General features: G+C 39.8%; 1 protein-coding gene across 2 annotated transcripts; it reads left to right on the top strand.

Annotated features, from left to right (window-relative positions):
- Window positions 1-2,825: 2,825 nt before the first annotated feature.
- On the top strand, window positions 2,826-13,055 carry LOC138007889 (uncharacterized). 2 transcript variants are annotated; one of them, XM_068855004.1, is made up of 5 exons: window positions 2,826-2,941; window positions 3,088-3,263; window positions 5,423-5,779; window positions 9,902-10,102; window positions 11,514-13,055. In XM_068855004.1, the coding sequence occupies exons 2-5, from the start codon at window positions 3,125-3,127 to the stop codon at window positions 11,747-11,749; spliced, it is 933 nt and encodes a 310-aa protein (XP_068711105.1). In that variant the 5' UTR covers window positions 2,826-2,941; window positions 3,088-3,124; the 3' UTR covers window positions 11,750-13,055. The 2 variants fall into 2 exon arrangements, with proteins under 2 accessions (XP_068711105.1, XP_068711114.1); XM_068855013.1 differs by having other exon boundaries at window positions 11,942-13,055.
- The last annotated feature ends 2,093 nt before the right edge of the window (window positions 13,056-15,148 follow it).

Here is a 15,148-nt window from a genome sequence, read left to right on the forward strand (position 1 = left end):
GAGTTTGGCCCAAGTGGTGACATCACTGATACTCCACAATGGGGGCTTGTCTATGATGACCGCTGAACGTATGGTTCGTGGACATTATAATTCTGCACATGCCGTGACATCAGTGACATCCGACACAATAGTCAGGTGTCTCAATGGCCTGATTGTAACAAGAGTGATAAAAGCGTGAAATTTGACACACAACTTGCTTATACCCTAACAAATGATATTAAAAGGGGTTAGGCCCATGTAAATCTGCTCACGCTTGCGTTTTAAGGAGATTTTAGTTTTTGACCAAATTCAATATTTTGGGATACCTGTGGTACGATTTTCAACGGAGTTATTTTACCACTATTTAAGGCAAATGTTGGATTTTTATCTTGATTTGATCACTTGTTTATGTACTTTCCTATTTTATTTAAGATTGGATTTTAAAAAAGCGTTGACAAAGCCACGCGGGTAGTGATATCCAGTCTTCGCTTGACCAATAACAAAGGCAAAATAAATAAAAGCAGAAAAGCCTGAGAAATGACCGCGTCTTCTCGTATAACCAATCTGATCATACTAGGAAGTGCTTATGCTCGTTGCAAAAACCGTCACAAACGCCCGTCGCTCTAAGATTTCGCTCTGGGCAGTCACATTTGCATAATGGCGTGCACGTAATGGTCATCCAAACTGGTTTCCACTGATCATGATTGTTCTCTCCTTCAACCCATGAAAAATCTGTGGCAGAAGGAACATCCTGCACCGCGTGTTTTAATGATGTCCAAATCCCTGCCTGGTATACTGCCCTTTGAGCATGCTGCAGAATTGCATCCTGAAATTAAGTTGAAATTGTTTAGAGAGAAAACTATAGTTCGTTTTTATTTTACTTTGAGAAAAACGGCTTTCGATAACAAAGTGTTTACTTACTTTTTATTAATTTTGCAAGTATATCTCTCCCCAACTGAAACGTCATCTTCACATTATTTTCCCAAATATCTAACTGCGTTGGAGGAATAATGTCCAAGTCTCTGTTTCGCTTCAATTCGAGAATAGCATGAAGCATGTGGCGTCCACAGAGACCAGGGGACTTGATTTGTCAGTATTATGATCCTAAATCTCTCTAGCTTCTGGAAATTCTCTGACGAGACACCCAGCTGCTGGCAGGGATGAGTCGCAATGTGCTCCAGGACAGGTGTTACTTCACTATTCAATTCTCATGCCCGCCACGCTGACTAATAGACGATACCACAGGAATCCCAAATCTTAAATAGTAAAATCTCTTTAAAAAGGAAGCGTGGGCAGATTGACATGGGCTTCCCTTCTAATATCATTTAGAAGGGTGTAAGCAAATTGTGTGCCAAATTTCATGATTTCATCACTCTTGTCACGAACGAGCCTAATTATAATTAAATTTTGCGTTAAGCCACCAAACTATAAGCACCTGGCATGCAGACCGATCTGACTGATCATGACAACGCAGACAACGACCGCCCGAGCGATTTTCCTTCCAGTTTCTTCTGCCGAAAAGTGGTCTACTTATATGACAATAAGTAAAGAAAGCTTTTCAGATTGTTACGTTCTTGACGGCTACGGAGGGTTTCAAGACAAAGCGCGTGAGTGTGTCATCGATAAACTTGTTTTTTCGATTGGTGTGAAGCATAAATAGCCCAATCCACCAGACTTTCCTAGCGGCAGATTTTTCACGGTAAGCTCGGAAGACGAATGGAAAAGCTACCAAGATTTTATGTTGGGCAATAACGGGAATTAGCATAAATACACAGGTGATTACACAAAATCGCGTGCTCTCATTGGCTCGCTATCTCGGATTACCAGCCGATAATCACCCCGACGGACAAAATGGCTGCCAGTAGTCGTTTTGCCATTGTAAAGGAAGATGATTTCGCGTTGAAATGTTTTTTATTTTCTCTTTTTTGAAATAATCAGCTGTGTATTTATACTAAGACAATTATTCGCCTCAGGCTCAGTGATTATCTCGACTTCGTCTCGGTGAATATTCACCGATAATCATTGCCTTCGGCGAATAATTGTTACTCGAACTTGTTAAAAACTTGTTAAAGTTTTAAATCCGTTAATTTTACCCGTAAAAAATTTTAGCCACCAACTTTTTAAAACTATACTTGACTCTTTGACAAAATAAACTCTTAAGGTGAACTCAGACGGAAACCGAAATTTTATTGACTGCAGTTCTGACAGCTTCTTTGTATTTTGAAGATTAACGCAAATCAAGTGATTTCAAAATTTTTTTGCAATCTCGATTTTAGGATTACATAGGTGCATTATTGTAAGTGTTCCAACATTCATTTTTGCCTCCATTTTATGGCTGGGGTTTTACAATCAATGAATGGGATAAGCGTAAAACCAAATGCTACCATTGGTACTTCTATGTCATGGGCGGGTACACAAGTTACTGAAAATATCACCATTTCGAATATCATCTTTCAGAATTGTGTTAGTTACGTTTGCATCAAGAATCCGTCCGGCTGACATTATCTCATTTCATCTAATGAGATGACTGGTCTAGTTTCAATTAGTTCGAACTAAACATAAAAATGATGAGACTGAACGCCCTTGGATATTATATTAAACTAACACTAAGCTATCTTAAGAAAACAAACTAACGTAGTCCAATTATATCTCTCCTGGCTGAAGCTCAAAGATCATTATTAGTATCTGGGCTAAGTCCCCTGTAAAAAATCAATAAAAAGAAACATCCAAAAAGCACCTTATGTAAATTTTTATAGAAATATTAATGATGAAACAAGTGACAATTCTAAAGACTCTTATAAAGAGGCAATTTTTAAGGCGGCCTTAAAAGGGGCATTTGAAGGTATCGTTAAAGTGGCAGATTTACAAGACGTCCCAAGACGTCCCAAAAGTTGCAATTCAGTTTAAGGTACTTAAAAGTGGAAATTTTAAGTCGTCTTGAAAGTGGGACTTTTCAAGAAGCGTAAGTCTCTAAATATAATTTCTTCATTACGTTTTTATAAAAGACATATAATTTTGTGGCCTTGATTTTTGGATATTGCTTTTTATTAATTTTTCATACTGGACTTAGCCCAGATAACGATACTGACTGATCTCGCAATTTACCAGTACAGATAACTGGAGTTATTAGATCTGACAGGACTGCATGCCGGTCGCTTCGATTTTAGCGATGACGAAGATTAGCGTTTTACTACACTTGACCGTCCTGTTGGATTTTGTCGGCAAGAACCAATCTTTTGGACACGACTTCAAGCGTTCGACCCTGTTTCATAAAATTAAAGAGGGTATGTCACATGTATATTAGATCGTATATAATTTTATTTGTTTCCAATTTGTTCATCTCCCATCAAGCTAAAGTTGGAGTCCCCTTAGCTTTGTACGTAATATCGCTTGACACAGAACCACAGCGAAATACTGCAAATATTTTATAGATCTGAAAAACCCTTCTTCACTTTAGGATTTCATCCACAGACAAAATAGTTACAGCCCGGCGATCGATCTAAGAGCGTCATAAACTGACCGTGTCGGAAAGTCAACCCCTATCTGATTCGAAAGTCACACTTTGAGGTTTCATGATTTTTATCAAAATATAAAAGTTTCAAATTGCAGTAGGCGAGAGTCGAAAGCATTTATGGGTACAGCGTGTAGTTGGCGCTGATTGTATCTACAATGTTGGCGAGAAAAAATCTCGATACAAATTAAGTCACAGTTGCTTTGACAAATCGCAAAGGCTGCAGGTAGCGAACCTATCAAAACGTAACACACATGCAGCTGACGCCAAGCTCGGAGAAAAGCTCGCGAACAACTCGAAATTCAATTCACAATTTTGCATCTTTTCTTTCTCAACATTGACTCTACAGAATTATTTCTCTTCAAACACCACACATTTAAGCAAAAACGAAGGACAAGCTTTGACTTTATACTTTACAAAGACAAATCATGTTTGTAAATTTAGATCATTCTCCTCAGTTTTTCATCACAGATATATGTTAATTCTATTTAATTTTTTTTCTGTATTTTTCTTATGTAATCAATTCATGATTGTAATAAAATATTTCCGAAACATACATATCTTTTGACTAAGGATATTGACATAGTTACAGCGGTTATCAGTTACACGAGCCCCTCAACGACGTTTTTTCATATTTCGAATTAAAGTAAAATTTAGGTGGACGTCAGTCAAATGTGTCCATGACGATACTCCTTTTCTCTTGACCGCAGTTGAATTCGTCGTGGAAACATTTGATGGACGTCCGCCTAAATTTTATTTTCAATATGAAAAATGTCGTTGAGGGATGCGTGCTACTGATAACTCCTGCAATATTATTACAGTTTATATTGTTAATTATGCTCTCAATGAAAACGGGCTTTATATGTAGACTCCTGGTTAATTTGCATACGTACACGTGACAGTGTGCCACAAGGTGTCTCCTTAAAGTGCTACAATGATAAAAAAAATCACTTCCTTTTTTTCTTGAGATTTTGAAAGTGTAATTGCTTAACGTTGGACTGCAAAAAAAATTTGAGCTTTGGTTTTTATCCAAAGAGTTTTGGATTTTACTGTTAACTTTGAGGGTAAGTTTTGGATTTTTCACGGTCCACCATTACTCACGTTCCAAACTGAGCGATTGGACCTCAGAGGGTTGGATCGTGGGAAAAAAGACGTCATTTACTCACCAGCTTGAAATTTCAGCTGGTAAACGCAGCTTACTATATGTGCAAAACAAGAGTTTTAAAGTCCCATACCCCGAAACTCCCGAGCTGCATATTAATTCATCCGCGTACACACACATCGCATTCTTTAACTATTGAGTCTTTAACGTCATTTTCTCCTCGATCCATATCATTCAAGATTTTAATATTGGTAATGGCGGACCATTAAATACGAAAATTCCTGTTAAAATAAACGGTGTTCTTTTGAAATCAGAGCTTAAAACTTGGGTCACTTAGTGTTTAGTTAATATAGCTTTGAAATCCAAAGAAAAATGGAACTTGATTTTTTTTGGTCATAGTATCACTTTAAGCCTATTCTGGTTTACCACGATAAGAGGGTCATTTTGTGACTCCTACACCAAGTAGCACGAGTCTCATCTCTCTCTGATTGGTCGCAAAGGAGATGCTCTAAACCATGAACTCCGTTAACAAAAATAGACGTAAAACCGCGGTCTATGCCAAGGCATTTTCAGGGTCCAAGTTAATTTTAAACTATTCTTTTAGCAATAAGTCTCAGATAGCAGGAATGACTCCCATATTCTCAGCCACTCGATCAGAGGTTAAGGAGAATCGAATGGGTTTTCCGCAGGTAATAGCGAAGAATAACAACACTGTCGATCCTAAATCTAATACTGACCAAACTGTAGGACAATTTGTCCGTTTAAACGCTTTGTTCGTCTTCTAGTGTAAAAACGACCAATGAACACTGAACTTGCATTTATCTTTTTAGGGGAAGCGTTAAATGGTCATGTGATTTCGGTACACCAAGTTCGCAGCGAACTGGCCTGCGCCCATAAATGTCATTCGAATCACAGATGTGCTTCCCTCAATTTTGAAGCTCAAAGCGCGCGATCCTTACGCACTTGTGAGCTTAACGCCGTCTCTAGAACGTCTTCTGATAAGACCTTGCAAAGCCGTGATGGATTCACCTATTACGAGCCTTTGACAATAGTGAAGAAGCCCCAACAAGAAATCACCACCTTGACTCCGACAACAAGTGATGTGCTGATCAAGACAGCAGCCTCAACTCCAACTGAAACAACAGTCTCTCCAAGTGTGGTATCCACGACGGCAGCAGGCACAAAAGGTAAGTAGGTAACTTGGGAAGGTCGCGTTCTATTTCTCCTGGTTAAAATCACGCTACATAAATACTTAGTTCACCGCTCCACATAAGGGAAGTACGATTATTTTTCCCTTTTAACCAATGATAATATATAGATTTAGCCAAACCTAAAAGCGGAGCTCCCGTTTATAACCCCAGAAAGCAATATAGTGTTAACTTTATGGAAATAATAATGATTCTGTATAAAGTACAAAATTAATCGTTATTAGTGTGTACAGTTTACAGTAATCAAACAGATCAAAAACCTCTGAGCTGACATCAGTAAACAAACAAGCCTTGCAAACAACAACTAACCATTTAAATCAACAAGTAAAACTGAAATTACATGCACAGTAATCTCTTTCACAACATTTTCCGTTTGACTGACAATCTTTACTACCTCTCTCTTCAGTTCAGAACAACAGTAAAAATCTTTACTAATTAAAAAGTCAACCTAAAGTGTAGTAAATTCGCTTAATCGACTGAAATTTCACAGTCAAACAAAGCAGCTCACAACTGGACACCCATTTCACACAAAAAACCTTATAAATGTGATTCTTGATATATGTCAGAATCTCTGTCCACACGGAATTGTACACAATTTCAGACGTTATTCCTTTTTTAGATAGGTTTAAAAAATATGTGAGGCAGCGAGGCATATAAGCTTATTATTAAAGAAGGAAACCATTAAGCTTACCTGAAAGCTAACCGTTGTAAATAATTGTTTTGTCTCTCTCTCTATTTCTTTCACCTTAACGTTGATTTTCATTGAAATTTTCTATTCTTCTCCTTCCTCGGCTTCTCGCGAGGCTTTCCTCTCTTAAGGTGTCTCAAACCAGTTTCAAAACTTGCTGTTCTTATTAGAAGGATTGACACTACAACACCTTTTCACTTAACAGCAATGTTATGGTACCATATGAAACACCGATTATCGCTGAAAAAGATTTGGTCGTTTTTGTGACTTAAAAGGTTACCGTGGCAACAGGAAAGCCCTGCAAAAACAGCCCATATTTTGTCATTAGCTGCTCATATCTCAAAAACGAAGTCTGTGACCCCTATTTTATATTTCTGAAATGTGGTCAGTACGTCATAATGAAACTTTCTGTAAAGTTTAAAAAAATGATGTGGAGCGGATTCAGAGCCACCTTAAATAATTGAAAATTTAAGGTAGCTGTTACGTGATAAAGTGTTACAGTGTCAATTCTTCTAATAACAAGGTCTCTTAAAAGTGTTGAAACTGGTTTGAGCCACCTTCAATTTCTCAAATTTCGTCGCCTGCTCTTTATCCCGTTGCTCATCACTGATATGATTTCCCGCCAGAAAAACTCGGGTTGCCAAATGCAACGCTGCCACCCGACTTCCATCCAAGGAAAGTTGCCCAAACACTCCCGTCCCCAGGGGCTGTCTTGCCTCCCCACCTCCACCCCGACAGTCTGTACGGGCGGGCGGACGTACGTGACGTCATAACCAAAATTTCTCGCATGCATAGATTTCTCAAAAATCTTACCCATGGTGCTCCGCTGGCGCGGTTCGCCCGCCTGAGCTCCCTATTATGAACTGTTTTGTGGCATAATCGTTGAAGTCTCAGTCGTCGTTTCTTAAACTCCTTAAAAACGTGTCGCTTTGTAGAGAGCTTCTTAACCTGAGGATCATGATATTTGCATTCTCTTACCGGCTGCTGAGCAAGACCAATGTCATTTTTAGGTTGAAGACACGCTTTCAACAAGTTAGCAGGTGTAGGAATAGTCAACAAGTGATTAAAGTAATTGACGTCGTTGTGAAATTAAAAAAAAACAGCTCAACGTTTTCCTTCAGCATTACTGGCCAAGAGGGCTGAGATGTCTTGCTATTACGTATACTCAAGTTTCAGCCCATTTAAAGGCAAAAGAATAAATCGATAAACCAACGTAGTTCCCTACCATACTTTCTGTTCTGGTAATAGACGTCTCAACCTTCTTTCAAGAACGCGCACTCTTCGTGACTCGGGCTCATAGTGCCATTAACGAATACTTTGTTCGTATTTTTTTATCTAACGGAAAAGCATGATTTGAAGACTAGATGGCTCGCAGCTCCCACTTTAAGATCGGGAGTGAACGCAAATTGTATGAGGCAGTCCGGCCCAATGGTTATGGCGCTTGCCTTGAGATCCGGGGATCCGGGTTCAAGACCCATTTTGACCACTGCTTAAATTTGTTCCTGATAGTCCCTGGTTCAACTTCTCAGCTGCACTTGTAAATAGCCAACTAGCTTGCCCCAGGCCAGTTTGGATTCTTTGCAGTTGATGTTGTATGTTCTGTTCTGTTGTGATTATTTCATTGGCCTTGAAAGCCCCTATGGGGAGTGGTCAATTAAGTAATAGGGAGCTTACGAAACGACGCCGCCGACGGCAACGACGACGCTACAAAACAATAGGTTTAGTGAGCAAAAACAATGGTTCTGCACGTGCGTTTTACATTTTGGTACATTGCTTTGCCGTCATCTCCTAAATGACGACGTGAAATGACCAAATTCAAGATTCTGTGGAGGACGTTATCACATGACGATGAATTTTCAGTTCTCTCTCTACGCTTCCAACCCACTCATACCAGTTTAATTCCTCGACAGTTACTAAACATTTTTAACGCGAAACGACATGAAATAGTTTCTTAGTGACATGAATAACGCGAACTTGTATTTTTAAATGAAGTCCTCGTTGCCGTCGGCGTCGTCGTTTGGTAAGCTCCCTATTATGTATGTATGTAACTTTTGCCAACTTTCTCGTTTGTTTTTCCTTTGTGAATTACTCACGACTTAAGGGTGTGGCTCTTAACTACCAAACCGTTGCTATGGACCCCTCCAAATAGTCATTCTCGAATTCCTTTAACTCTGCAGTTATCCTCTTTTGGCAAGTGCCTTCTATTTAACATTCCTTTGTATGGTTCGACTCGCAACCATATTTGGTTAATCACATGACCAAAACAGAAAATGCCAAAAAACTTAGCGAATTAACTATGTTTTTCAAAAAATTTGAACGCAAAAGTTTGAGAACGTTTTAACACAAAATCTGTGGCATGGATTTTAAAAGAAATTATTTCTCCAAAAAAATTATGACGTCATAAGGCCTTTCTTTTTTTATACACTTTTCAGAATATTAGTTCAATTTTTTTTGTCCAAATAGAGATTCCACGCTACAGTTTACGAAAAATGATGGGACGGTTCCCATCCAGTGAAACAACCGCCTCTTCCTTTCGTTTCCTGGGAGCTTTTACCTGTGTTTCACTGAAACGCACGGTAGAAGACTGAAATTAGTTGCGCATGCGTCTCCTGATTGAAGTGATGTCAGATTTCCATTGAAAAAGTTGCTTCATAGAACCACCCATGCAACCCTTTCGTAGAGTTCTTTGTCTAAAAAGGTTGCTTAGTAACCATTGTCTTTCTGTAGTTTAGTGCCACCCCCTTAAAAACCAATAAATAAATGCCTTTGTCTAGACCACACCTCACGAACAACTAAAGGACCAACAACAATTATAAGACAACAGGAAGACATTTTGTTTCTTTTCCCTTACTTCTTGCTCGTGTTTAAGTTAACCGATCAAAACCAATCAAAATTTGAGAAGCAAGGGAGGCACAGTCGGCTAGTGCGCGGCCTTGGTGCAAGAGGTCCCGAGTTGGATTCACTGATCTCACATCCTTGTTTCGACTTCTTTCTGCGTAGCTTAAGTAGCTTTAAATACCCGTAAAACGGAGCACTGATGGAGAGGGGGAAAAATGAGCGCACCGTCGACCTCAGGTTTGTCAGTTGAATTACTGTTACACTACCCTGCGCTATAGAGGAAACCAAACCTTTGGTTAGGTCCGTCTGAGAACAAAGCCGAAATCTTTGTTCTGGGCTCCCAGCAGCGTACCAGGATTTGAGAACGCGCCATTATTGGTCTGTTAAGAAAAAAATTGTTCGATAAGACTTCCGCTTGTTCGTTGAGTCCATTGGGGATCCAGAACAAGAATCTCGGCGCTGCTTCGCAGACGTTACTAACCGGTGTGAGATTACGTCTGCGACACAGACTATCAAAACACGCGTAAAGCATTATTCATGTTCATAAAATCCACTAAAACTGTCCTTTCTTTCAGCGGCCTATTGCGGGCCAGACTGGTATCCATACAAAGCCGGCTGTCTTCGATTTTTCGAAAATCACAAGAAATGGTCTCAGGCAAACGACTATTGTAAGTCTAGCTCAGGTGGATCCGGGACAGGAAGATTGATTTCGATTCTCTCCGAAAATGAAAACGAAAATGTTACCCAGTGGTGGTCATCATTGTCACATTCAAAAGGTTCGTTACGGCTTTTTCATCACACAGCATTTGCTAACAGTTACGGCAACACCAACCTGAAAATCTAGGCTTGATAACGTCGTCCCCTTTCCTTCTCCGTTTGCCGTTCAATGCGTTTGGTAACTTTGGGAAACTTTGGGTCGTGCGGTCGGTCGGTCGGAGTAAAGAACTACAATTGCAAACGAAAAATGAGCGGCAGAAAATGTCGAGTGAGGGGCAAATTAAAGAAACGAGTACAGAGTCACGGTGTTAACATACTTTCCTTCCATGCGGACAGAAAGCCTCAACCGTGGAAGAGTGTCGCGTTTACTCTGGGGTTGAAGTAGAAAATAAAAACCTGTACAGGAAAAACCAATTTTTACATTTCAGACTTCAAGTTAAAAACATGTTTTACTTCAAAAATATGGGTCGGTGTCGGAGAAAGTGGACGGCCTGAGGGAAAAAGGCATACTTCAGGACCAGCGTGCATTTCACTGCCTTTTTTTTCGTCCTCTGCAAACAACGACGTGAAATGACCAAATTTAACAGCAAGCTTAAGCACGACACACTGACAGAAACCGAAAGTGAACATTTTGCATACTAGGACAGTAGCCTCGCCCGGATTTTTAAACTAATGGTATCCAGTAGAGAAAAGATACCCGTTTTAACCACTGGTTGAATTTGATCCTGGTAGCACCTGGTTCAACTTCACTCAACTGCGCTTGTAAATAGCCAACTGGTTTGCCTGCGGCCATGCCAGTTGAGTTGTTTTTCTGTTCTGTGGCTTCGTTGATTATGTTTCCTTGGCTCTGAAAAGCCCCTCAGTATGGGGAGTAGTCAATCATGCCGTTATGCATGTATGTACGTCTTGGCTTGTGTTTCTTTCTAAGCTTCCTAATAGATGAGATGGTTGCCATTTCAGAGAAATATATCATAACCAATTGATGAATTTACCCTTAGCGTAGCGCGTGGTTTAATGTATAAATAGCTACATTAAAAAAAAAGAGCACCTTTTATGTGACAAGAGTCAAGACCAAATGAATTCCAAACAGCCAGCACAAGCTAAAATTATCCAAGGGTGGGTAGAGAAACCTTTGCATAGGAAGTACCGCACTAAGGTAGAAGTGGCACATGTCGATTACAACAACCCACAAATAGCTAAAAAATGCCGCGCTAAAGGCCTGCAGAATCGGAGGGCCTGTCGCGGGCCGCGATCAAAGCTCAGCAGCAAAACTCTTTGAAAATTTGGCACATTTGAACAATAAGACGGTTACTGTTTTCTTCCTCATACAATTTAAGGCTTTTCTCCGGCGAGAGCCCTACTCTCGCCTGAGAAAAGCCCTGGGGACGAGGTTGATGACCGCTAAATCAGTGTACAGAATCAATGCTCTGTCCTCAAAATCGCTGACAATTTGTTTGGCGTGTTTTATAGGTCACTACTTTATTGGATTGAATGACATGGCAGCTGAAGGAACTTTTCAGTGGGTCGATGGAACCGACGCTTTGTATACAAACTGGAAGGGTAAAAATGGTCCCAACAATAATAAGAATAAGAACTGTGTGCGAATAAGAACGCAAAATGAAAAAAATCATGGGAAGTGGGAAATAAAAAGCTGTGAACATTCCAGCAGATTTATATGCGAGTGCCCAGAAGGCCCTTGTACTTAGGCCCTTCCCTATTATGCTAAGTTTTTTTTGGCATTTTTCGGTTAAACAAGCGCACTTTTTCTGTAGCAAGAATGATTGCTAGCATTCTTTAGCATGTTGCATAACTTTGATCTAGGTGTCAGCACGACCAAGATTTTAAATGCTAAATTTTAGAATTCAAAAGCATTGTGATGATTTGCTTTTGTGTTTAAGAGACGGATTTCTGTAACTGAAGTATGAACTGATTGCATCTGAACTGAGTCGAAAGAGGTCTGGACCTAGCTGGTCAGCGGTTAACTTTCAGAGGCCGTTCACATGCTTCCTCAAACAAGATTGCGTCGGCCAGTGCCGAAGGAAATTCTGACGGAGAACATAGACCAGTGAGAAACAGAATTGTGCCCTTGTTGAGTCCCTCTAGTCTAGCGTCATGTCACAGTACAGCAAGCGCTAAGGCCTTCATACTATTGTGTTGTTTCTGGAAACTTTTTATAGAAAATTCACTTCTTTTATTCACTTTGAAAAACGGGAGAAGTGGTCATAGTTTGATCCATGATCGAGCAATGAAAGGGAATGGGTTCGATATGGGGTTGACGTCACAAAGTACTTTACACCGCTGTTTCCAAAGAACTATCACAATGCAAAGCGGCCTTTGACATCAACCCGGTATTAAACCCATTCCTCTCGCTTGCGCGGTTGTAGATGAAATTACAACCAGTTTTCCACTTTTTAGGAGCCAGTCTAAAACAGTGACTTTGAAGGAAAGAGTTCAGCGAACCAAAGAATCAGTGTTAGAGAAGTGCCGCACAGAATTGTAGAATTGTTGAGCAGAAAGGTTTTTTTTTAGGTGATAGACATTTTAAAGGATGTAATCAACACGAACGCGTAACAGGCCCGATTCCAGCTGGCTTGATAACTTGTCCATGGGTTCGAATCTTATAATTTATTAAAGCCTGGATTTTATTAGTGCTTCTTTTAATAAAGTAGTTTTACTAAAGTGCACCTAAATTCAAATATTTTTCATCTACAATATTAATTTCCCGACCAAATGCAAACATGTTTTACCATTCTTACCTCAAAATGTCTTTTTTTATCTGCCGGGCAAGACGCACGAAGTTATCAGAACTTCCAATAATTTGGACCCACGACCGTAAGGTTAGAGGCCTGAGTCTATTCTCCATTTTACGTCACAAACTGCCTTGCAATGCAAATTTCTTTGAAAACAGGAGTTCAAAGCAGTTTGTGACGTGAAATCGAGACTAGACCCATTCCTCTCACATCACGTTCGTGAGTCCAAATTACTTCTAGTTCTGCTAAAATAACGTGGCTTGCAAGGCACAGAAAAAGCGAAAATTTCTGGGTAACAATGGTGACATATGTTTGCTTTGGATATGGAGATTTATATTAGGAACGGAAAACATTTCAGTTTAGGTGCAATTTAAATTTGATGATCTCTAGGTTAGAGATAGATTTGATGGCTTTTAGTTCTTTATTTAGGATGTACATGACTTGTAAAATCTTAGAGAGAACTGGTCGAATGGACGGAAAAAAACCAAGGAACATATAAGGACTTAGGATCGACGACAAGATCACCAAATAAATCCGCGATGACATTTTGCTGTCTTACACAATAAATCTGAGATTCGGGATAGATTTGGTATTGTAAATAATAAAAAAGACATAGCATAGGCTTTTGGTTGTATAACGATATTCTGACTGTTTTTTGGCATACAGGAATTCTTCAGCTGAATATGATTAAATAGGTTTCATAGTTTGAACGTGTGTGCTGTTCCTTAGCCTGTGTACAGCCGCCCGCTCTCCGAAAAAAAATCGGAAAGGAGCGACTGTGATTTACCGTTAGTAATCGTGTTCGGGAATAATTTTGCCTACCCATCATTAAGTGATCTACGCTGACCAAAATTTGCGTGGCTCATATATTCTCAAAATGATGGTCAATGAGGTAGATTTCAAACGTGCATTGCATATTGAAGAGCGTCTCCGATAGTTTTAAGATACCTTGGCTTTATAGCATAGAAGCACTCTTTAACCCTTTGGCTACTAGAGATTTGGCCGAAAAACACGTTTTGAAGCTAGTTGAGGGGTTTTTTGGGTTTGTAGGGAGCTAAATCTCCCTACAAACCCGTTTCCAGGTTGTACACTCGGCGGCCTTTTCAGCCAGGTGCAAAATAAGCGCTTGCAAAGTTCGGGCATACGCAGAAAGCCAAATTTCGACATAGTTTTAGGTTTTAAAAGTAGCACAACACTTTCGACTTTCACTTTTAGCTTTCTCTCCTTCCCTCTCTTTTCGCTTTCCTTGCCTCATTTTTTTTTTTTTTTTCAACTTGCTGGGCATTTGGTAGGCTTTATTTTGGTGGGAAGAGTTTGTGAGAAACCTTTCATCATCTTAGAATTAGGTGCTCAGAAAGGTAGGTGGGTAACGGAGCAAGCTTTTCATGGAGATTTTCAGGTCAGTGTTACATGGTTTTTTTTGGCCGTTTTTCCAGTTTCCTTGACTGAATTGTGCTCATTCAGGTATAGTTTGAGAGATCTCTTCTCCCTGCACAAGTTAGTGGACAAAGCTGTTCCTGACCGTTAAAAGTGATGACGTCACAAGGGGTAGATGGGACCGTGGATAAAGCTGGACGTATTTGGCCAGATAGTAATCAAAGGGTTAAAGGAAAGGATGTATTTGCAAGTCTTCCAACCGAGTACGGTTCTGATCTTCAGAGCAGCACAGATCGTTGCCGATGAGCTGTTATTTTCCTCGATGTCCACATCTCAAATCTTCCAGGGCAACACGCTTTGTAGATTGTTGTTGAGAATGGCTAGGCTGGTCCGAGCAAGGCGTTCGGATTACATTGACTGGTAAGGGATAGCGGGAGACGTTTTGGAGTGGACAATCTTTTGAATAGTGCTATATTCACCTCGTGAAGATTCGTCAGGAACGCTTTCGTTTCTTTAGCGCTGACAACAATTCCTACAAATGTATGTAGAATTAATTTCCACTTTACACTCCATAGATAACAATTCCACTCGTACTTTAAAAGAAAAAACCTCTTTGACCATCAAAATTTTTATTCGTATTTTTTACCGTGCGCAAAGTACACACGAACTCATCGTAAAATCTCTCGCGATGGTTCTCACGGTGTTGATGTGGAGAAATAAAAATAAAACCCAATCAAAACTCGTTGCTTCAATGATGTAATGATCGATGGGTAATAACCAATCAAATCATTTTCCACGCATTCCGAGAAAAATCACGCGGTATTGAACACGATTATTAACGGTAAATCACAGACGCTCCTTTCCGATTTTTATTTCGGAAAGCGGGCGGCTGTACACAGGATACTGTTCTTTTGCAAGGTATTTGTCACACAGTCTCTATGTTCTCTTTGGGTAACAGCAAAAACATTTCCGAGCGTA

Source organism: Montipora foliosa, chromosome 1 (genome assembly GCF_036669935.1).
Source record: "Montipora foliosa isolate CH-2021 chromosome 1, ASM3666993v2, whole genome shotgun sequence".
Taxonomy (NCBI): domain Eukaryota; kingdom Metazoa; phylum Cnidaria; class Anthozoa; order Scleractinia; family Acroporidae; genus Montipora; species Montipora foliosa.